The 23,014-nt window shown below is 51.0% G+C and overlaps 1 protein-coding gene across 3 annotated transcripts in view; it reads left to right on the top strand.

Moving 5' to 3' along the window:
* Positions 1 to 23,014, top strand: part of LOC140733027 (MAM domain-containing glycosylphosphatidylinositol anchor protein 1-like) — a 57,428-nt gene that overhangs the window by 5,800 nt on the left and 28,614 nt on the right. For 2 of the 3 annotated variants that reach the window (XR_012100207.1, XM_073055799.1), the window contains exons 3-9: positions 4,682 to 4,856; positions 10,162 to 10,361; positions 13,984 to 14,116; positions 18,371 to 18,640; positions 19,718 to 20,047; positions 20,839 to 21,132; positions 22,687 to 22,956. Coding sequence is in view for 2 of the 3 variants with exons in the window: in XM_073055799.1 (XP_072911900.1) it covers positions 4,682 to 4,856; positions 10,162 to 10,361; positions 13,984 to 14,116; positions 18,371 to 18,640; positions 19,718 to 20,047; positions 20,839 to 21,132; positions 22,687 to 22,956 (1,672 nt within the window). In the remaining variant the exon portion in view is untranslated. Of the gene's footprint in view, positions 1 to 4,681; positions 4,857 to 5,274; positions 6,304 to 10,161; positions 10,362 to 13,983; positions 14,117 to 18,370; positions 18,641 to 19,717; positions 20,048 to 20,838; positions 21,133 to 22,686; positions 22,957 to 23,014 lie in introns of those variants that run through there. The other variant, XM_073055800.1, reaches the window with a different exon arrangement.

Genomic DNA, 23,014 nt, shown 5'->3' with positions numbered 1-23,014 from the left:
CCGGTCCTAGCCAATGGAGTATAAACCCTTCCCAACACTCTGCAGCTGGCTCAGACCGAACAGGCCCGGTGGTGTCCGGTGATCCGGAAATAAGGAGGCTCCCCCAGACGCCTGCACCTCTCTGCTTCCCCACAGTCATTGGACACCACCCACAGACCACAGGCGGTAGCTCCTACAGCAGCACTCCCCCCCCCCCCACATCCCCTCCTCTCTTCCACACATCCAGACCTCTCCCCCGCACACCTGCTCCTCTCCCCCATCCCCCACATCTGCATCTCTACGCCCCCCCTCAGGTACATACCTGTGCCCTGCGCGTGCAAACACCTACTCCTGCACCCCCCCCCCCCCCACCGGCTAGCCCGCTCCTTTCCCCTGCACGTCCGCACCTCTCTCCGTCCACGTGTGTGAACTTGCACGTGCACACATTCTTCATCCACCCCCCACCGCACATCCGCCCCGCTCCCCCTCATGTTTTCACCTCCTTTCCCACACTCGCTGGGCAGGACCCACAGACTAGATGGCTTCTCCTTGCAGCAGCCACCCCCTCCCCCTCCACCCACATCTGGACCTCTCTCCCATTCCCCACCCTGAATATCCAACATCATTCGGACCAATGTCAACCATAACTTCCCAACTTTTCCCCTTCCCCCTTCTCCCTCATTCCTCCCCCTCCCTTGCCTCCTCCGTCCTCTTGCCCACCAGGTTCCCCCTCAGCCCCAAGAAGGCGACAACACCTCAGCATCTGCCCTGTGATGCTGGAAGAGGGAAACCTGGCCTATCTGCTCCCTCTCAGTGGCTGAGCCAGGATCTTTGTTGGGGAGGTGGTGACAGGGGGCAGCTCTCCTGAACTCATGCCTGTGCTCACTGCTCCATCTGCTGGTCACACAGGGTAGGGCAGCCTACAACTTCAGGAGACAGAGAATTAAAAAAGTGAAGAAAGTTAGAAATGTCATGGGGTGATACAGCGTGGAAAAAGGCCCTTTGGCCCAACTTGTCCATGCTGACTAAGCTGCCTACCTGAGTCAGCCACCATCCTCTGAGTTTAAAATATTGATCCTCAGATCCTCTTTAAATGTGTCAAAGTTTGTGGATGATACAAAGATAGGGAGGGGTAGGTAGTGCTGAGGAAGCAATGCGATTGCAGCAGGACTTGGACAAATTGAAAGCATGGGCAAAAATGTGGCTGATGGAATACAGTGTCGGGAAATGTATGATAATGCATTTTAGCAAAAGGAACAATAGTAGGGACTATTATCTAAATGGGGAGAAGGTTCAAACATCAGAGGCACAAAGCACTTGGGAGTCCTTGTGCAAGACTCCCAGACAGTTAGTTTACAGGTCGAGTCAGTGGTAATATAAAGCAAGAATATAAACAATAGAATATAAAATGAGGAGATGATGCTGTGGCTTTATAAGACACTAGTCAGATTGCATTTGGAGGATCGTCAACAGTTTTGGGCCTCATATCTCAGAAAGGATGTGTTGTTATTGGAGAGTCCAGAGGAGGTTCATGAGATGATTCCAGGAATGAAGGGGTTAACATTTGAGGAGCACTTGGCAGCTTTGGGCCTGTACTCGCTGGAATTTAGAAGAATGCGTGGGGATCTCATTGAAACCTACCGAATGTTGAAAGGACTAGATAGGGTGGGTGTGGAGAGGATATTTCCTATGGTGGGGGTATCAAGAACTAGAGGGCACAGCCTTAAAATTGAGGGGCAACCTTTTAGAACCATATGACATAAGATTAGAATTAGGCCATTTGGCCCAATGAGTCTACTCCACCATTCAATCATGGCTGTTCTTTTATTTTCCCCTCCTCAGCCCCACTCCCTGGCCTTCTCCCCGTAACCTTTGATGCCGTGTCCAGTCAAGAACCTATCAAACTCTGCATTAAATGCACCCATTGACCTGGCCTCCACAGCTGCCTCTGGTAATAAATTCCACAAATTCACCACATTTTGGCGAACAAAATTTCTCCACATCTCTGTTTTAAATGAGCGCCCCTCTATCCTGAGGATGTGCCCTCTTGTCCTAGACTTCCCCACCATGGGAAACATCATTTCCACATCTACCATGTCTAGATCTTTCAACATTCAAAAGCTTTCAATGAGAGCCCTGCCTCTAAATTCCTGTGAGTACAGACCCAGAGCTATCAAACGTTCCTCGTATGATAACCCTTTCATTCCCAGAATCATCCTTGTGAACCTCCTCTGGACCCTCTCCAATGCCAACACATCTTTTCTTAGATGAGGAACCCAAGTCTGTTGACAATACTCAAGGTGAGGCCTCACCAGTGCCTTATAAAGCCTCAGCATCACATCCTTGCTCTTGTATACTAGACCTCTTGAAATGAATGCTAACATGGCATTTGCCTTTCTCACCACCGACTCAACCTGCAAGTTAACCTTTTGGGTGTTCTGCACAAAGACTCCCAAGACCCTTTGCATCTCAGATTTTTGGATGCTCTTCCCATTTAGAAAATAGTCTGTGCATTTATTTCTTCTATCAAAGTGCATGACTATGCATTTTCTAACATTGTATTTCATTTGCCACTTTTTTGCCCATTCTCCTAACCTGTCTAAGTCCTTCTGCAGCCTTCCTCACCACTACTTGCCCCCCTCCCAACCGATCTTTGCATCATCTGCAAACTTGAAAACAAAGCCATCCATTGTCTAAATCATTGATATACAGCATAAAAAGAAGTGGTCCCTGCAGAACACCACTAGTCACTGACTGCCAACCAGAAAAGGATCCATTCGTTCCCACTTTCTGTCTCCTATCTATCAGCCAATGCTGGTAACTTTCCTGTAATACCATGGGCTCTTAACTTGGTAAGCAGCCTCATGTGTGGCACCTTGTCAAAGGCCTTCTGAAAGTCCAAATATACAACATCCACTGCATCCCCTTTATCTATCCTACTTGTAATCTCCTCAAAGAATTCCAACAGGTTTGTCAGGCAAGATTTTCCCTCAGACTTTGTCCTGTGTCACCAAGTACTCCATAACCTCATCCTCAAAAATTTCTTCCCAACCACTGAGGTCAGCCTAACTGGTCTATAATTTCCTTTCTGCTGCCTCCCTCCTTTCTCAAACAGTGGAGTGACATTTGCAGTTTTCCAGTCCTCTGGCACCATGCTGGAGTCCAGATATTTTTAAAAGATCATTGCTAATGCCTCCACAATCTTTACCACTATCTCTTTCAGAACCCTAGGATGCAGTTCATCTGGTCTGGGTGACTTATGCACCTTTAGGTCTTACAGCTTTTTGAGCACCTTCTCCCTTGTAACAGTAACTGCACCCACATCTCTTCCTTCACACCCTTCAACATCTCGCACACTGCCTTCCACAGTGAAGACTGATGCAAAATACTCGTTTAGTTCATCTGCCGTCTCCTTGCCCCCGTTATTATTTCTCTGGCCTTATTTTCTAGTGGTCCTATATCCACTCTCATTTCACCTTCATTTTTTTCTACATACTTGAGAAAGCTTTTACTATCCACCTTGATATTGTTTTGCTTTCTTTTTTCATCTTTTCCCTGCTAATGATTCTTTTAGATGCTCTCTGTAGGGTTATGATGTTTTTAGCCAGGAGATTAGTGAAGAAGAATTTGGGACACTGGCCTTCATCAGTCAGGTCACTGAGTGTCGAAGTTGGGATCGTGTGTTGCAGTTGGACAGGACGTTGGCGAGGCCACTCCAGAAGTTTTGGTTACCTTGTCACAGCGGTGACATCACTAAGCTGCGAAGTGTGTAAACAAGGATGTTGCAGGACCTGAGGGTCTGAGGTTGCTCGGAACGTGGCAGATCGAGGGGTGCCGGCACAGAGGGATGCAAACTCACAAGGGGGATCGATGGGCTGCATGGTCACAGTCTCTTTCCCAGAGGGCACGGTTTTGCTGTGGGAGGGGAAAGGCAACGCTTCGACTCCGAGGGTGGCATGAAAGCGGCCGAGTGTGGGACTGGTGCAGGGATGGGAGAGGGTTAAAAGGATATGGGCCGAGCACAGGCAAAAGGGACTAGCTTAGTTGGGCATTTGATCGGCGCAGATACGATGGGCTGAAGGGTTCATGCTGAATGACTCTGACCTAGGCTTTCTACCTTTAAACCCTCCTACCCTGGGGAAAAGACGGTGACCACCCACCCCATGTAAACCCCTCATCAGAATCCTCCTTAAGCTCAGCCTCTGTCCCTCATGGGAAAACAGCCTCAGCCTATCTAGTCTTAAACTAAAGCCCTCCAGTCCCAGTAATGCCCTCGTGAACCTTTTCTGCACGCTTTCCACATTAACAAGATGCCTCCTATGCCTGGCACACCGATACTCTGACCTGCCTACTGAAGGCCAGTGTGTCAAAGTTCTTCACCGCACTGTCTCCCTGTGGGAACTGGAACTCCCCCTTACTCCCCATAGACTGCACACTGAGAGTCAAGGGGTTACTGAGGGATATATTTGTGTGTGGGGGGAGGAATGAGGGAAGGGAGTGCACTGTGGGAGGGGCTGTGCCTTTGTACCAGGAGTTGAGGGCTTCTGTGTCCGTGTGGTGTGAAGGAGCGAGATGGGTGGGGCTTCACTACCCCGGGACACAGACACCTACTCCCTGTCTCTCCGCTGGAGGGGTGGGTGGGCTGTGAGGAAGGGGTGAAGAATTGCTCCCACTGACACCCCCCCTCTCCCCCTCCCCGCAGGTGCGCTGGACAAAGACGGTGGGCAGCGCGTCGGACCGGCTGCAGGAGAGCTCGGTGTTTAACGAGACGCTGCGTATTCCTTCCATCGACCGTGGGCAGGGGGGACGATATTACTGTAAAGCGGAGAACGGGATCGGTGGCCCTGCCATCAAGTCCATTCGAGTAGATGTCCAGTGTGAGTCACTGCTGCCCTCTGACCTTTACACTTACAGGTCACCTGTCTCACCCACCAGGCCACAACTGACCCTCCATCAGCCCCAGAGCACCAGCTGTCTGGGTCAGGGGTCGGCATTTATTGGGGGAGGGGTCCAGGAATGGTCAGTCAGAGGATTGGAGTCAGGAATAGAGGGCCGAGGTCGGAATTAGGCTTGGTGTTTGGAATGGCGGGCTGGGGTTCGGTTTTGGGTTTGCAGTCGGGATTGGGGTTGGGGCTGAGCTTGGGTTTGGTGTTGGAACTACTGACAGGGATCGGGACTAGGATCATGGTTAGGAATAAGCTCAGACTGGAGACCTTGGGATAAGGGGTGGGGTTGGACTGGGTGTCTGAGGTTGAGAATGGGGTCTGGAACCGGGGTTTGGGGATTGGGAGTGGGGACAGGGATTGGGGTCAGAAATAAAATGGGAGTCAAGAATGCGGTCAGATCAGGGGTTTTGAGGTCGGGAATAGGGGCTTGGATTGTGTTCAGGAATGGGATCAGAACCAGGGGTGGGACTGGACAGTGGAGACACTAAGGCCGATGTGGCTATGGGACTGGTGTGAGAGATATCTGACCTCAGGCGTCTGGGGAGCAAAATGTAGAACATCTACTTCAAAATGGACTTGGTCCAGTCACAGCACTCTATCTCCAACTGACCAATCATTGTCTTCCCCTGCCCCAGCTAACCAATTACTGCCTTTACCCAACCCCAACTAACTAATCACTGTCCTTCCCCACCCCAACTGCCCAATCACTGTCCTTCTTTACCCATGCTGACTATTCAGTGTCCTTCCCTGCCATGGCTAACCAATCACTCTCCTTCTTCATCCCATCTGACCAATCATTGTCTTTCTTTACCCCAGCCGAACAACCACTGTTCTTCCTCATCAGGGGTTCTCCCACTACCAGTGCTCCAGGGTTCAGCAGCCTGGTAGAGGGTGGGGGTCACTGGTATACAGGAGACCTTGGCACTGTGTCAAATCTGAGCTGTAAATCTCAGACACCTTTTTCCACCGACGAAAGGCTGTACTGGGACATCGGAGGAAGTGGTAAGCACCCCCAATTGGGCTGTCTTGCCTTTGGGGGGTCCTGAGACGAGGGAGGTGGTCCTCATGCTCACTGGGATACCATGTCATAGGGCAGTGGGGAGGTTGGAGACCACCTTGGTTTCTGGGTGTTGAAGGATGGGCCAGTGGTCGCGGAGTGTGTTCGCAATGAGAACTGCAGCTTTTGCTGGCCCTCATCCAGGAGCAAAGCCAGTTTCCCAATACTTCTGAACGTTGCCTCCTGTATCTGAGAAAAGTCTCCCCCTACAGTCACCGGGAACAGGCGGAATGGGTCCTTGCGATGACATCACCTTACAGTCACCAGGAACAGGTGGAGTGAGTCCTGTCAATGACTTCGCCCTACAGTCACCGAGAGCAGGTAGTGTGACCTTGCAATGACATTCCCCTACAGTCATTGGGAACAGGCAGAGTGGGTCCTGGCGATGACATCACCCTACAGTCATTGGGAACAGGCAGAGCGGGTCCTGGCGATGACATCACCCTACATTCACCGGGAACAGGCGGAGTGAGTCCTTGCAATGATATCCCCCTACAATCACCAGGAACGGGTGGAGAAAGGCCCTGGAAGTGGCATCCCCCTACGGTCACTGAGGGGAAGGTCAACATAAGCTTCCACAGAAGAAGTGTGTTGTGAAAATGAAGCTCAGGGTTGTATATGGTGTCATATAAATACTTTGGTAATTAATAGAGGAAGTGTGGCTGGGGGCCTGGCTGTGAAATTCCCTGTGGCAGACAGCTTGGGGATCCCTCTGTCACTGTCACAATCTGATCCATCCTTCTCGGAGGCATTCCTTGTCACACCAACCCTGGGGACCTTGGACGTGTTGTATCGCAGTGACAGGAGACAGTCTGCTGATGCGTGGTTTGGAACTGCAGCTGGTAACTGCCTTTTGGTGAGGCCTCAATCTGTTCCACCTGTGCTTCAGATTCTCCAGCAGCTCTGACAATGACCCTGCAGTGGAATCGATTCCAGTGAGCTCACAACGCTATGTTTCCCCTTAAAAATCAAAGTATTGCGTACAGGAGATGGGATGAAGTTGTATAAGATGATGGTGAGGCCTAATTTGGAGTATTGTGCGCCATTTTGGTCACCTGCCTACAGGAAAGGTGTAAATAAGGTTGAAAGAGTACAGGGAAAATTTACAAAGATATAACTGGGTCTGGAGGACAGCAGTTATAGGGGAAAATTGAATAGGTAGGACTGTATTCCTTAGAATGTAAAAGACTGAGGGGAGATTTGATAGAGGTATACAAAATTATGAGGGATATAGATAGCGTAAATGCAAGCAGACTTTTTCCACTGAGGTTGGGTGGGACTACAACCAGGGGTCATGGGTTAAAAGTGAAAGGTGAAATCTTTAAGGGGAACACGAGGGGAAGCTACTTCATTCAGAGTGCCGTGAGCGTCTGGAAGGAGTTGCCAGCACAACTGGTGCGTGTGAGGTTGATTTCAAAGTTTAAGCAATGTTTGGATAGGTGCACTGGTGGTAGGGGTATGGAAGGCTGTGGTCCGGGTGCAGGTTAATGAGAGCAGACAGTTTAAATGGTTTCAACATGGACTAGATGGGCTGAAGGGCCTGTTTCAGAGCTGTACTTTTCAGTGACTCTTACTGTACACTGCTTAGAACGTAAGGGCCATCAAGGAAAGGACCATTCAGTGTCAAAGAAGAGAATTCACATCAGGAGCTAGGGGTATACTGAAGAAGTGGTTCACATCAGTACGCACCAAGGGGAAGAATGTGGGGGTTAGCCAGATATTTAGGGCATGTTGATGTCGAGAAAGATGAGATGTTGGACCTGTTGAGGAGCATTCGGATGGTTAGGTCCCAAGGGCCTGATGGGATCTATTGAGGAGATGACTGGGGTTTTGACAGTGTACTTTGTACCCTCATTAGTCACAGGTGAGGCTCCAGAAGACTGGAGAGCAGCCAACGTTGCTCCTCTTTTGAAGAGCAGTGGACATAAACGTGAAATTGTAGACAGCTGAGCCTCACATCAGTGGTAGGAAAACTATTTGAGAAGATTTTTAGGGATGGGATTACACACACCCGGAAAAGAATGGATTACTGGGGACAGTCAGTATGACCTTGTGCAGGGCAGGTAATTCTGTACAAACTTGAATGAGTATTTTGAGGACGTGACAAAGATGAGTGATGAGGGTAGGGAATTGGATACCCTCTACATAGACTTTGGTAAAGCTTTTGACATTGACCATAGTAGGCTGATGCAGAAGGTTAAGGCACATCAGATCCAAGGATATTTTTTGGATTTCAAATTGGCTTGCTCACAGAAGAGGGTAGTGGTGGAGGCATGTTACTCTCACTGGAGATAAGTGGTGTTCCGCAGGTATTGGAGCTGGGACCTCTGTTTGTGATATTTATAAATGGTTTGGATGAAAATATACATAGGGGGTCAGATGAGAAAGTTGGAGACAGCACAAAAATTGGCAGAGTTGTGGAGTGGGAGAGAAGGTTCAGCCGAATTATCGGTCAGTTGGGAATGTGGATGGGGAAATAGCAGATGGAGTTTAATCTGGGCCAATGTGAGGTGTTGCACTTTGGGAGGAAAAACATGAGGAAAATATGACAGATGAAAAAAAAAGAATTGGATGAAAATGAAGATGGGCGGGTTAGTGACTCTGGAGATGACACAAAAATTGATGGAACAGAGGACAGTACAGGGAGTTGTGAAAAGTTTTAACACAATGAGTGCTTCACTACCAGTGGACCAGAGATATGGGTGTTAACATCTCACACACCATAGATGATGGTCACGGGGTGCTAACATCTCACACATAGTCAATGGACCAGAGTCACTGGGTGTTAACATCTCACACATAGTCAATAGACCAGGTTCACTGGGTGTTAACATCTCGTAACATGGCCATCGATAATTCTGCTTCTGTGCTGGATGATTCCATGTTGGGTCTCATTGACCCAACTGGTGCTGTTCTTGACTCAGCATTGGGACACGTTCCTGTGGTCAAGGGTGATCTACTGTTCTTGGTTCACTGCTTCCGGGGGAGGCACCTCATAACTGGGAGTGGTCCCTCATTGCTGGGGTTGTTACCTGGGATAGCCCTCATGGTGGTGTTCTTACCTGAGACGGTGTCTCATTGCCCTGGTTGTTACTCATTGTGGGGGGGAGGTGGGGTGAGGGGTGGGACAGTCCCTCATTGTCGAGAGCAGTCCATCATTTGCGGGATTGTTACCGGGGATGCTCTCTCATTACCCTCATTGCTGGGGCTGTTACCAGGGACGGTCCCTCGTTGCCGGGGCTGTTACCAGGGACGGCCCCTCATTGCCAGGGCTGTTACCAGGGAAGGCCCCTCTTTGCCAGGGCTGTTACCAGGGATGGCCCCTCGTTGCCGGGGCTGTTACCAGGGATGGTCCCTTGTTGCCGGGGCTGTTACCAGGGATGGCCCCTCTTTGCCAGGGCTGTTACCAGGGATGGCCCCTTGTTGCCGGGGCTGTTACCAGGGATGGCCCCTTGTTGCCGGGGCTGTTACCAGGGATGGCCCCTCTTTGCCAGTGCTGTTACCAGGGATGGCCCCTCTTTGCCAGGGCTGTTACCAGGGATGGCCCCTTGTTGCCGGGGCTGTTACCAGGGATGGCCCCTCTTTGCCAGGGCTGTTACCAGGGATGGCCCCTTGTTGCCAGGGCTGTTACCAGGGATGGCCCCTCTTTGCCAGGGCTGTTACCAGGGATGGCCCCTTGTTGCCGGGGCTGTTACCAAGTATACTGCCTCATGCTGGAATCACTGCCTAGGTCAACCCCTCATTGCCAGAGAGACCCACACTACCATTTGCCACGTTGACGAGAGGTTTATTGGTCTAATTGCCCAGTGACAGCTCGTCCTTCTCCCCGGTGCCCCTTGGCAGGAAAGAAAGTCCCTGTTCCCATGGGCCAGACACAGGGGCTGGTACTTGTTGCTGTGGGGAGCAATCACTATCAGGGCCATTGCAGGGCCCTGGGCCCATTCCCAAGCAGGTGGGGGGGAGATCCCCTTTTGCCTGTTTTCCTCCGTTACCAAGACCACCCCAGCTCCCTCCGACAGGAGTCTCTGTAAGTGGAACAGTCTCCTCTGTTCCCGGGACCGTACCCTACATCACTGGGATATCCCCCTCCCTCTGTTACCGGGACGACCGCCCCCGTCACCAGGGCTACCCGCTTCGTTACCGGGACGACTGCCCTCTCTGATGGTGCCTGTGTTGCAGACCTGGACGAGCCGGTGCTGACAGTTCACCAGAGCGTGAGCGACGTCCGCGGCGAGAACTACTACCGGGAGCGCACGGTCTTTCTCCGCTGCACTGTCAGCTCCAACCCTCCCGCGCACTTCACCTGGAAACGCGACGGTCAGATAGTCATTCAGAAACAGGACCAGGGCGTCGACATCTACGAGCCGCTCTATACTCAGGTCAGTGGAGTCACCAAGTCCTGTACTCCGTGCCTGGACACGGAGCTCCCTCCAGACCCCGTCCCTCAACATGGAGCTCTCCGAACCCCAGCGCCCACCCTTAACCTTCTGTGTACGGTCTCTGCACAGCCAGGTGCCTATCCAAGGACTCTACCTTACTTTCCTGCACCACCACCTCTGGCAGCACTTTCCGGACACCCGGGTAAAAATAAACTTTCCCCACTCATCTCCTGTGAGTGTAACCCCTCTCAGTTTAAATGCATTTCCTCCAAGCACAGGTCCTCCTTGAGTGGTGCTACCCATTCATAGAACATAGAATAGTACAGCACCGTATAGGCCCTTCGGCCCACAATGTTGTGCCGACCCTTAAACCCTGCCTCCCATATAACCCCCCACCTTAAATTCCTCCATATACCTGTCTAGTAGTCTCTTAAACTTCACTAGTGTATCTGACTCAGGCAGTGCATTCCACGCACCAACCACTCTCTGAGTGAAAAACCTTCCTCTAATATCCCCCTTGAACTTCCCACCCCTTACCTTAAAGCCATGTCCTCTTGTATTGAACAGTGGTGCCCTGGGGAAGAGGCGCTTGCCGTCCACTTTATCTATTCCTCTTAATATTTTGTATACCTCTATCATGTCTCCTCTCATCCTCCTTCTCTCCAGAGAGTAAAGCCCTAGCTCCCTTAATTATCTTCCCTAGTTATCTTCTTGCTCCTGATGTATGTATTTTCAGAATGAGCCCTGCCTCTGGATGCAACTGTAATCCCTTATTGATAGTGCAACTCACTCCTGTCTTACCTCCCTCTCCATCTGAAACATCAAAACCCTGGAATATTAAAGTATAAAGTCTTGTCCCTCTCAACTGAGTCATATTCCACGTACCAATCCAGGCTATAAGTCCCTTACTCTTACCCCTTACTCCACACACTTCACCCCATTGATCCTTTTGTGTCTATTACCTTACTCCAGCCTGTCCTTCCTTACAGACTGACTGGCCATGACGTCCACCTTCCTTTTAATTCCTCCACTTTCTGACCTGCTGCTCTGGTTCCCATCCCCCTGCCCAACTGGTTAGCATGCTCCTGGATAGCTCAAATCAACCACCTAGAGAAGATATTAAGATTGAAACAGAATTAGGCCATTTGGCCCATCAAGTCTGCTCTGGCTGATCCATTTCCCTCTCAGCCACATTCTCATGCTTTCCCCCTCTAACCCTTCATGCCCTGACTAATCAAGAAGCTGTCAGCCTCTGCCTTAAATACACCCAATGACTTGGCCTCCACAGCTGTCTGTGACAACAAATTTCACAGATTCACCACTCTCTGGCTAAAGAAATTCCTCCTCATCTCCATTCTAAATGGCCTTCCCTCTATTCCGAGGCTGTGCCCTCTCATCCTAGACTCCTCCACCATAGGAATTATCTTCTCCACATCTACTCCATCGAGGCCTTTCATCATTCGATTGGTTTCAATGAGATCCCCCCTCACTTTTCTGAATTCCAGTGAGTACGGGCCCAGAGACATCAATTGGTGCTCATATAGTAACTCTTTCATTCCCAGAATCATTCTCATCAACCTCCTCTCAACCCTCTCCAATGTCAGCACATCCTTTCTTAGATCAGGGGCCCAAAATTGCTCAGAATACTCCAAGTGAGGCCTCACCAGTGCTTTATAAAGTCTCAACATTACATCCTTGCTTTTCTATTCTAGTCTTCTCAAAATGAATGTTAACATTGCATTTGCCTTCCTCATAACCGATTCAACCTGCAAATTAAACTTTTGGGAATCCTGCACGAGAACTCTGCACCTTGGATCTTTGAACTTACCCTCCATTCAGGAAATTGTCTACGCTTTTATTTCCTCTGTCAAGGTGCATGGCCATACACTTCCCACCACTGTGTTCCACCTGCCACTTCTTTGCCCGTTCGCCTAATCTGTCTGTCCATCTGTAGCCTCTCTGCTTCATCAACACTACCTGCCCCTCCACTTATCTTCGTGTTGCCTGCAAACTTTACCACAGAGCCATCAATTCTGTCATCCAAATCATTGACATATGACATAAAAAGAAGCAGTCCCAACACAGACCCCTGTGGAACACCACCAATCACTGGCAGCCAGCTCTCACTCTTTGCCTCCTGCCAGTCAGCCAATTCTTCTATCCGTGCTGGTATCTTTTGTGTAATCCTGTTAGGCAGTCTCACATGTGGCACCTTATCAAAGACCTTCTGAAAATCCTGCAATTTCCTCAAAGAATTCCAACAGATTTTTCAGGCAATATTTTCCCTTAAGGAAACCATGCTAACTACAGCCAATTTTACTATGTACCCCCAATACCCTGAGACCTCATCCTTAATAATTGACTCCAACATCTTCTCAACCACTGAGGTCAGACCAACTGGCTTATAGTTTCCTTTCTTCTGCCTCTCTCCCTTCTTGAGGAGTGGAGTGACATTTTCAATTTTCCAGTCCTCTGGAACTGTGCCAGAATCTATTGATTCTTGAAAGATCATTACTAATACCGCCACAATCACTTCAGCCACCTCTTTCAGAACCCTGGGGTGTAGACCAACTGGTCCAGGTGACTTACCTGCCTTCAGATCTTTTAGTTTCCCAAGCACCTTCTCCCTAGTAATGGCAACTTCACTCACTTCTACTCCCTGCCACTCTCAAACTTCCGGCTTACTGCCACAGTGAACACTTCCACCATGAAGACTGGTGCAAGATCCTTATTCAGTTCATCCGCCATTTCCTCATCTCTCATTACTACCTCTCCAACTCATTTTCCAGTGGTCCAAAACAGACTCTCGCCTCTCTTTTACTCTTTATATATCCGAGGAAACTTTTGGTATCTTCATGGATATGTTTGACCAGCTTACCTTCATATTTTATCTTTTCCATTTTCATCCTGCCTTTAGAATAATTTCAGATGTATCTATCCTGCACCTTCAAATTGCTCCCAAAAATTCTGTTGTTATCCTGCTAATTTCCCCTTCCAATCTATTTTGGCCAGCTCCTCTCTCATGCCTCAGTAATTCCATTTACTCCATTGCAATAATGATACAGGACAACACAGACAAAATGCTGGAGGAATTTAGCAGACCAGTGGCATCTATGGAAAAGAGTACCATCGACGGTACAGCCTGAAACATCGAGTGTACTCTTTTCCATAGATGCCATCTGGCCTACTGAGTTTCTGCAGCATTTTGTGTGTGTTGCTTGGATTTCCAGCAACTGTAGATTTTCTCTTGTTTGCAATAATGATACATCTGACTTTTAGCTTTCCCACCCCCTCTGCCTATCTTACCCCCTTGTCTAAGCCTTCAACAACCCCCTTACCCTTCCTCCCCTTGCCCATCACTCCAGCTACCCCCACCCTCTCCCCTACCTCCTACACCTACCCAGCATTCTGCCTACCCCCTCATCTAAACCCTAACTTCCACACCTTGCCCAACTCTTCGCTTACCCCTTCATTTACCCCTTTTCCTGGTATTCATCCACCTCGCCGGGCCCAGCTCAGATTTCCCCCACTGCTTGGCCTTTCTCCCTGCCAGTACAGAGCTGCTGCACAAGTGGGGCTGTGTGTGGGTGTCCCTACTCTGACCATGGCCTGCTCTCCGCAGGGTGAGACCAAAGTCCTGAAGCTGAAAGACCTGCGCCCTCGAGATTACGCCAACTTTACCTGCCTGGTGTCCGTGCGGAACGTCTGCAACATTCCTGACAAATCTGCCTCCTTCCAGCTGAAGAACACCACGGGTCAGTGCTCCCACCCACCCGCCACCCAATATACCGACTGCGCTCGGGAATGGGGAGGAGAGGGGCAGTGGGAGGGAGATCCTGGCGATATTGCCCAGGATGGAGCGTTCCAGTTCCCGGGAGAGGTGGAGGGGGCTGGGCGTGATTCCCCTGGGGCAGAGGATGCGGAGGGTGGGCTGATCAGTGTGTGTCTGTTAGGGACAGCACCTAAAGCTCTTGGGTATGGGCTTGGGGTGGGGGCTGAGAACTGGAGACCCGAGTGGGGATGGGTTTGGGGAGCACACTCCCGGACGGGATGGTGGTAGGACAGAGTCTCACAGCATCGGAGATGTTTCTGGACAAGAAATAGAATGGTGAGGATCAGGCGCTAGGAAGCAGGGTCAGTGGGGGCTGTTCTTAGTGGTCAGTATGGTCAGGATGAGCCGAGAATCTGCCTCTGTACTCAACAACCCTGGGTGAGAGAGGGTAGGGGTGGACAGTAACTGAGAGGAGAGAGCGACATTGGGGGTGGGGGGGGAGATGGAAAGAAAGGGGACTCTACTCTAAGATCCTTCCAACCTTTCCCTCCCAGCTAGCCCTCCATTTTTCTATCATCAAGAGTCTGCCTCATCCGTCATGCATTCACCAATCTGAGTGAACAGCCTACCTCTGACATCCAGCCTTTACTTACCATCAATCACCGTAAATGAATGTCCATTGGCCATTGCTGTCCAGTGGATCCCCACTCTGTCTATGCCTCTCATAACCTTACACACTTCCATCAAGTCACCTCTTACCCTCCCTCACTCCAAAGAGGAAAAACCTTAGCTTGCTCAACATATCCTCATAAGACATGCTCTCCAATCCAGGTAGCATCCCGGTAAATCTCCTCAGCACCCTCTCTGAAATTTCCATATCAGAATCAGATTTAATATCACCGGTGTATGTCACGAAACCTGTTGTTATGTGGAAGCATCACATTACAATAAATAATAAACTGTAAATTAAAGTATATAAATTTAAAAAGTTAAATAAATAGTGAAAAAGGGGGAAAAATAGTGAGATAGTGTTCATGGGTTTGATATCCATTCGGAAATCTGTTGAAGCTGTTCCTGAATCATTGAGTATGTGTCTTCAGGCTCCTACAATCCTTTCTAAAATGAGGCGACTAGAACTGAATACAGAACTCCAAGTTGGTCCAACTAGGGTTTTATAGAGTTGCAACATTACTTGGCAGCGAATAAACTCCTCTCAGGCTTCCAGCCAAGTACAGCTAGCAATTATAACCAACTTTTTGATGATAAGCTCTGCCATCTTCATCAGGGATAATGCCTGAGCACGTCTAGTCTAGTGGTATTTATACCCCCACAGTATGTCCCTCCTGACTGGCTAGTCCTTATCCAATCAGGTTTCTGCTCTCCCACCTTGTTTACAATTGAAGGAAATCAATCCTTCAATAGGGCTGAGGGAAAAATCGGGAATCTTAACAATGAGGAGGAACCTGTCGCTGTTGCTTGTCTTTCCTATATTTCCATGGTTTCTGGAAGGATCACTAGGATCCTGAAGAAATGCCAGATTAATACCATCCACAAACCTGTAAGGAAGTTCAAAGCTGACCTGGGATTCAGGTCAGCTGGCATTTACAGGATTCCCTATGAATGCAGAGCAGCGTATATCAGCCAGATGGGACACATGACGGAAACCTGCATCAAGGAGCAGAGGAGATGTATCCATTTGGGTTACCTGGAGAAAGTGGTGGTAGCAGACACTGCATTTGCAATGGCCATAAGACTGACTTTGACAGCACAAAACTACTGTGCCGCAGCAACGGCTTTTCAGACCGCCTGGTAAAGGAAGCTATTGAAATAAAACTAGAAGGCTTACAGCTCTTGAACTTGAACCTTGATTAATGAAGACCAATACACCATATGCTTTCCTAATCACCCTATCAACTTGCGTGCCAACTTTGAGGGATCTATGGTTATGGACCTCAAGATCTCTCTGTTCTTCCGCTCCTCTAAAAATCCTACCATTAACCCTGTATCTGCCTTCAAATTTGACCTTCCATAATGAATCACTTCACACTTCTATGGATTGAGCAGTATTTGCCACTTCTCAGCCCAGCTCTGCTCTCTATCAATATCCCGTTGTAACCTATGGCACCTTCTACTCTATCCACAGCACCGACAAACTTTGTGTCATTTGCAAACCTAACATACCCTTCCACTTCCTCATTCAAATCATGTACAACACCCGCAGAACAGAATCCCTGCAGAGTACCACTCGTCATCGATCTCAAGGCAGAATGACAATAGACAGTAGGTGCAGGAGTAGGCCATTCGGCCCTTCTAGTCAGCACCGCCATTCACTGTGATCATACACAATCAGTACCCTGTTCCTGCCCTCTCCCCATATCCCTTGACCCCGCTATCTATAAGAGCTCTATCTAACTCTCTCTTGAATGCATCCAGAGACTTGGCCTCCACTGCCTTCTGGGGCAGAGCATTCCACATATCCACCACTCTCTGGGTGAAAAAGTTTTTCCGCATCTCTGTTCTAAATGGCCTACCCCTTATTCTTAAACTGCGGCCTCTAGTTCTGGACTCACCCATCAGCGGGAACATGCTTCCTCCCTCCAGTGCTTCCAATCCCTTAATAATCTTATATGTTTCAATCAGATCCCCTCTCATCCTTCTAAATTCCAGTGTATACAAGCCCAGTCGCTCCAATCTTTCAACATATGACAGTCCCGCCATTCTGGGAATTAACCTTGTGAACCTATGCTGCACTCCCTCAATAGCAAGAATGTCCTTCCTCAAATTTGGAGACCAAAACTGCACACAGTACTCCAGGTGGGGTCTCACCAGGGCCCTGTACAGCTGCAGAAGGACCTCTTTACTCCTATACTCAATTCCTCTTGTTATAAAAGCCAGCATGCCATTAGCTTTTTTCACTGCCTGCTGTACCTGCATGCTTGCTTTCATTGACTGATGTACAAGAACACCTAGATCTTGTTGTACTTCCCGTTTTCCTAACTGACTCCATTTAGATAGTAATCTGCCTTCCTTTTCTTGTCACCAAAGTGGATAACCTCACATTTATCCACATTAAACTGCATCTGCCATACATTTGCCCACTCACCCAACCTGTCCAAGTCACCCTGCATTCTCATAACATCCTCCTGACATTTCACACTGCCACCTAGCTTTGTGTCATCAGCAAATTTGCTAATGTTACTTTTAATCCCTTCATCTAAATCATTAATGTATATTGTCAACAGCTGCGGTCCCAGCACCGAACCTTGCGGTACCCCACTGGTCACAGCCTGCCATTCCGAAAGGGACCCGTTAATCACTACTCTTTGTTTCCTGTCAGCCAGCCAATTTTCAATCCATGCTCTCCATTCCCTACCACCCTCTGCCTTCTGTGGGCAAACCACTTCTGAATCTGCACAGTCAAGTTTCCCTGGATCCCATGCCTCCTGACTTTCTGAGTGAGTTTATCATGGGGAAACTTATCAAATGTCTTACTAAAATCTATAAATCACATCCACTGCTCTACCCACATCAATGTGCTTTGAGGGGGAGGGGGGTAACAGGGGGAGGGAGCAGAGAGTGAAATGGACAAAAGGACACTGAAGGAAGGTGAGAGGTCGGGGACAGTGAGGTAGGAGTCAGGAGGTGGGAGCCAGAGTGAATAAGGTCCGGTAGAGCAGTAAGGGAGAATGCCCAGGGAGAGAGCTGGTGCCAGAGGATAGCATTGAGGGGAGGGGGGTAATGTCAGGAGGAGGGAGAGGAAGGAGGAGAGGGGAGGCAAATGTCATGGGGAAGGTGAGGGGGAGAGGGTGAGGAGGAGGGGCTGCCCTCATTCACCACGGCAGTTCAGGCAGCAGAGCGACGCCCAAGTTGAGTCTGTCCTGAGTGTCACCCCTCGGGACGGACAGTGACCCCCACAGACGATCATCTCTTGGGACAGGCGGTGACTGACAAGTGGTCTCCTTCAGCCCCCGCCCCCCCCCAACCACATCGGGAGGTTCTGTGACCCCTCGGGACGATCTGTGACCTCTTGAGATGACTCGGGACAGAGAGTGACCATATGGGATGGACAGTGACCTGAGGGACAGTGACCACTCAGGAGGGATGGTGGAGCCAGTACCTACCCCCTCTGACAGGCAGGCTCCCTCAGCACCTCCCCCCAATGCTGTCACTGTCGTTGGTCCCTCAAGGACATGAGGTGACCCCAGTCCCTGCCCCACTGACAGGCAGTCTCCCTCAGCTCCCCCAGTGCTGTCGGTGTCGGTACAGGAGTTGCTGGTGGTGGACCCCGGCAGTGAAGTGGAGATGGAGTGCTTGGTGGTCGGCGGGGACCCTGCTCCCGTGCTCTGGTGGTCTCACTCCCCCGGCCCCATGCCGGACAACGTCCGCATCCAAGCAGGAAAACTGTGGATCCGGGACATCAGGCGAGAGCAGGCCGGACACTACAACTGCTCAGCACAGAACGGGGTCGGCAACCCTGCACGCCGGTCGGTGGAGGTGCAGGTCCGCGGTGAGTGAGAGCAGCGTATCCGCGCCGTACGCAGAACCGTCCAGTATGCAGCCACCATTGTACACCGAACCATCCCGTATGTAGTGTCCACCGTGCGCAGAACCGTCCAGTATGCAGTCACCACTGTACACCGAACCATCCCGTATGTAGTGTCCACCGTGCGCAGAACCGTCCAGTATGCAGTCCCCACTGTACACCGAACCATCCCGTATGTAGTGTCCACCGTGCGCAGAACCGTCCAGTATGCAGTCCCCACTGTACACCGAACCATCCCGTATGTAGTGTCCACCGTGCGCAGAACCGTCCAGTATGCAGTCACCACTGTACACCGAACCATCCCGTATGTAGTGTCCACCGTGCGCAGAACCGTCCAGTATGCAGCCACCATTGTACACCGAACCATCCCGTATGTAGTGTCCACCGTGCGCAGAACCGTCCAGTATGCAGCCACCATTGTACACCGAACCATCCCGTATGTAGTGTCCACCGTGCGCAGAACCGTCCAGTATGCAGTCACCACTGTACACCGAACCATCCCGTATGTAGTGTCCACCGTGCGCAGAACCGTCCAGTATGCAGTCACCACTGTACACCGAACCATCCCGTATGTAGTGTCCACCGTGCGCAGAACCATCCAGTATGCAGTCCCCACTGTACACCGAACCATCCCGTATGTAGTGTCCACCGTGCGCAGAACCGTCCAGTATGCAGTCACCACTGTACACCGAACCATCCCGTATGTAGTGTCCACCGTGCGCAGAACCGTCCAGTATGCAGTCACCACTGTACACCGAACCATCCCGTATGTAGTGTCCACCGTGCGCAGAACCGTCCAGTATGCAGTCACCACTGTACACCGAACCATCCCGTATGTAGTGTCCACCGTGCGCAGAACCGTCCAGTATGCAGTCACCACTGTACACCGAACCATCCCGTATGTAGTGTCCACCGTGCGCAGTCTCCCACCGTACACAGAACTGTCCGATACACGGTCCTACTGTAGATCGAACTGGTACACTGCACTGTCCCACCTCGCTGAATACACTCAGCAGTCACTCGGCCCTTGCTTGTCCGCAGCCCTGTGGAATGGCCGGTTCTGGATCACCCCCGACCCGTTCCATGACGATGAAAAGATCCACCTGGACCGGGAGGTGAAGGTGTCCTGTCAGGTGGAGGCGGTGCCGCAGGAGGAGCTGACCTACCGCTGGCTGAAGAACGGTCGCACCCTGCGGCCCAGCAGTCGTATTATCATCTCCCGCAATGACCAGGAGTTCCCGCCCGGAGTCACCAGCCTGGACATCATCAGCATGCGCTTCTCCGACTCCGCCACCTACACGTGCGTGGCCTCCCTCCGCGGCTCGGCGGTCCCCGAGGTCAGCATCGACGTCAACATCTCCACCAGCCTGGGTGAGCACTCCCCGACGCACCCACACACCGGCTGACACACCCCGCAGTGCAGCCGTTCCCCAGGGCAGCAATGATGTCAACACCGCCATTAACCTGGGTGAGCACACTCCACGGCTCGGTCATTCCCGAGTCAGCGTCGGCGTTAAAACCTCCACCAGCCCGGGTGAACAGCGCTCCGCGATTCATGACAGGCCGGCACCGACATTAACATCTCCTCTAGTCTGAGGGAGATCGTTCTGCACTCCCCAGCTCAGCCACATATTCCAGTCACAGTGACACATTCACTAACACCGTGACACGTGCCCCAACTCACCGACACACTGACCCATGCCCTGTCTCACTGACACACGCCGCAGTCTTAAGGCGACAGAGGAGAGATTTAATAGGAACTTTAAGAGGCAAGTTTATTTTTGCCCAGAAGGAGCTGTGTGTGGAATGAGCTGCCAGAGGTAGTGGTTGAGGTGGGTAAAAAAATAATTTAAAAGACAATTGGACCAGGTCCATGGACAGGAGAGGTGTATGGACTAAACAAAGGAACTGGGACTGACTTGACTGGGTATGTACTTGATGAGCTGAAAGGCCTGGTTCTGTTCTGTGTGACTTTATAACTCTCTCCATCCTCCCTCTCCTACTTCCCCATCTCCCTTTCCCACCTCTCCCAAATCCCCCCTTTTGTTACCACCCCAAACCCCCATCTACCCCTCCCCACCTCCTCTAACCTTACTCTCCCTTCTCCCTTCCTGGCTTCCCCCTTCTGTTCCACCCCTCTCCCCCTTCCCGCCCCCGCCCAGAGCCCCCTGTGTTGGAGGTGGTCCAGCCTGTGGTGGAGGTGATCGAGGGCTCCTCAGCAGAGTTGCGCTGCGCGGTGAGCGGGAAGCCGAAGCCGGTGGTGCTGTGGTCCCGGATGGACAAGGACAAGGAGCGGAGCCTCCCGGCAGGATTACAAGAGTGGGAGTCCTTGGACGGGATACTGCGACTGGACAATGTCAGCCGGGACCAGAGTGGGACGTATCGCTGTCGGACCGGAGTGTACAACGCACTCAACGTCCGCGCCCGCGAGGGGAGCATCCACTTCAACGTACTCTGTGAGTTGGGGGGGGTGCAGAGGGAGTGAGTGTGTACCTTGTGCTGTGTGCGTGGGGGGAGCAGAGGGAGGGGCTGTGTGAGTAATGACAAAGGCGGGGGAAGCAAGAGTTTGAGATCGTGCGGACACTTGCTGGACAGACGGGGGAGGGACAGGGTGGGAAGAGAGTGGTGGGCTGTAGGTAGGGTTTGAAAGAAGAGAGGGTTAAGAGTTAGGTGTGTCTTGAGGATGGGATGTTAAGGAGGGACACGGAGAGAGGAAGGGCTTGGGGTGTAGTTATGGTCAGGGGTCAGGTTGGGGCATCAGTGATCAAAGGGAGTCAGCAGATGACGTTTTCTTGGATTTTCAGAAGGCCTTTGACAAGGTGCCACACTCGAGGCTGCTAAACACGATAAGAGCTCATGCTATTACAGGAAAGATACCAGCATGAGTAGGGCATTGGCTGACTGGAAGGAGGCAAGGAGTGGGAATAAAAGGAGCCTTTTCTGGTTGGCAGGGACTGGTTCTGTTCCACGGTTTGGATGACAGAATTGATGGCTTTGCGCACAAGTTTGTGGATGATACGAAGATACGTGAAGGGGCAGGTAGTGTTAGGGAAGCAGCGAATCTGCAGAAGGACTTAGATTAGGAAAATGGGCAGAGAGGTGGCAGATGGAATGCAGTATAGGGAAGTGTACGGTCAGGCACTTTGGTGGAAAGAAAGGCTTAGACGATGTTCTGAATGGGGAGAAGATTCTAAAACTCCGAGGTGCAAAAGGACTTGAGAGTCCTTGTGCAGGATTTCCTGAAGGTTAACTGGCAGGTTGGCTTGGTGATAAGGAAGGCAAATGCAATGTTAGCACTCATTTTGAGAGGATGTAATGCTGAGGCTTTATAAAGCACTGGTCAGACCACACTTGCAGTGTTGTGCGCAGTTTTGGGCCCCCTACCTAAGAAATGCATACTGGCATTGGAGGGGGTCCCGAGGATATTCACAAGGATGATTCTGGGAATGAAAGGGTTAATGTATGAGGTGGTGCTGGGCCTGCACTCACTGGAGTTCAGAGGCATGAGGGGGCATCTCATTGAAACCTGTCAAATTTTAAAAGGCCTCGATAGAGTGGATTTGGAGAGGGTGTTCCCTGTAGTGGGTGTTCAGGACCAGAGAGCACAGCCTCAGGGATGGGGATGTCCATTTAAAACAGAGATGAAGAATTTCTTTAGCCAGAGGATGGTGAATCTGTGGAATTCAGAGACCAAGATATTGGGTATATTTAAAGCAGAGGTGGATAGGTTCTTGATTAGTAAGGGTGTCAAAGGGGAGAATGCAGGAAAATGGGGTTGAGAGGGTCAATAAATTAACCATGATGGAATGACGGTACAGACTAGACAGGCCGAAAGGTCTAATTCTGCTCCTTTGTCTGGTGGGTGAGAAGGGGAAATGGAGGGAGGGAGATGTGGGTGAGAGGATCAGTGTTTGGGGAGGGTTGTGGGCGTGGGCTAGGTCCATCCGATGGGCCGATTGGGGAACACGCACTGACCGATCTCCCCCGCTCCCCCACCCTGCCACACACAGATCCCCTGATGGTGGAGCCGGAGTTTGCGGATGTACGGCAGAGGCTGGGCCGCGGGGTCACGCTGACCTGTCGGGTGGTCAGCGGGAACCCGATGAAGGTGACGTCGGCCGAGTGGACGCTGGGCGAGGCCCCCCTGGAGAGGCTGGAGCTCGAGACCCCTGACCGCTCCGAGCTGAAGCTGCCTCCTCTGCGGCCGGGCATGTACGGGGTGTACCGGTGCCGGATGACCAATGCTGTGGGAGTGCAGACCTGTCTCTTCAACCTCACTGGTGAGGAGGGGTGGGGAATGCGAGGGGAGAGGGAGGGAGGGATGTACCTACAGGTCAT

Source organism: Hemitrygon akajei, chromosome 9 (assembly GCF_048418815.1).
Source record: "Hemitrygon akajei chromosome 9, sHemAka1.3, whole genome shotgun sequence".
Taxonomy (NCBI): Eukaryota; Metazoa; Chordata; class Chondrichthyes; order Myliobatiformes; family Dasyatidae; genus Hemitrygon; species Hemitrygon akajei.
This window is presented reverse-complemented; position numbering and strand designations above follow the sequence as displayed.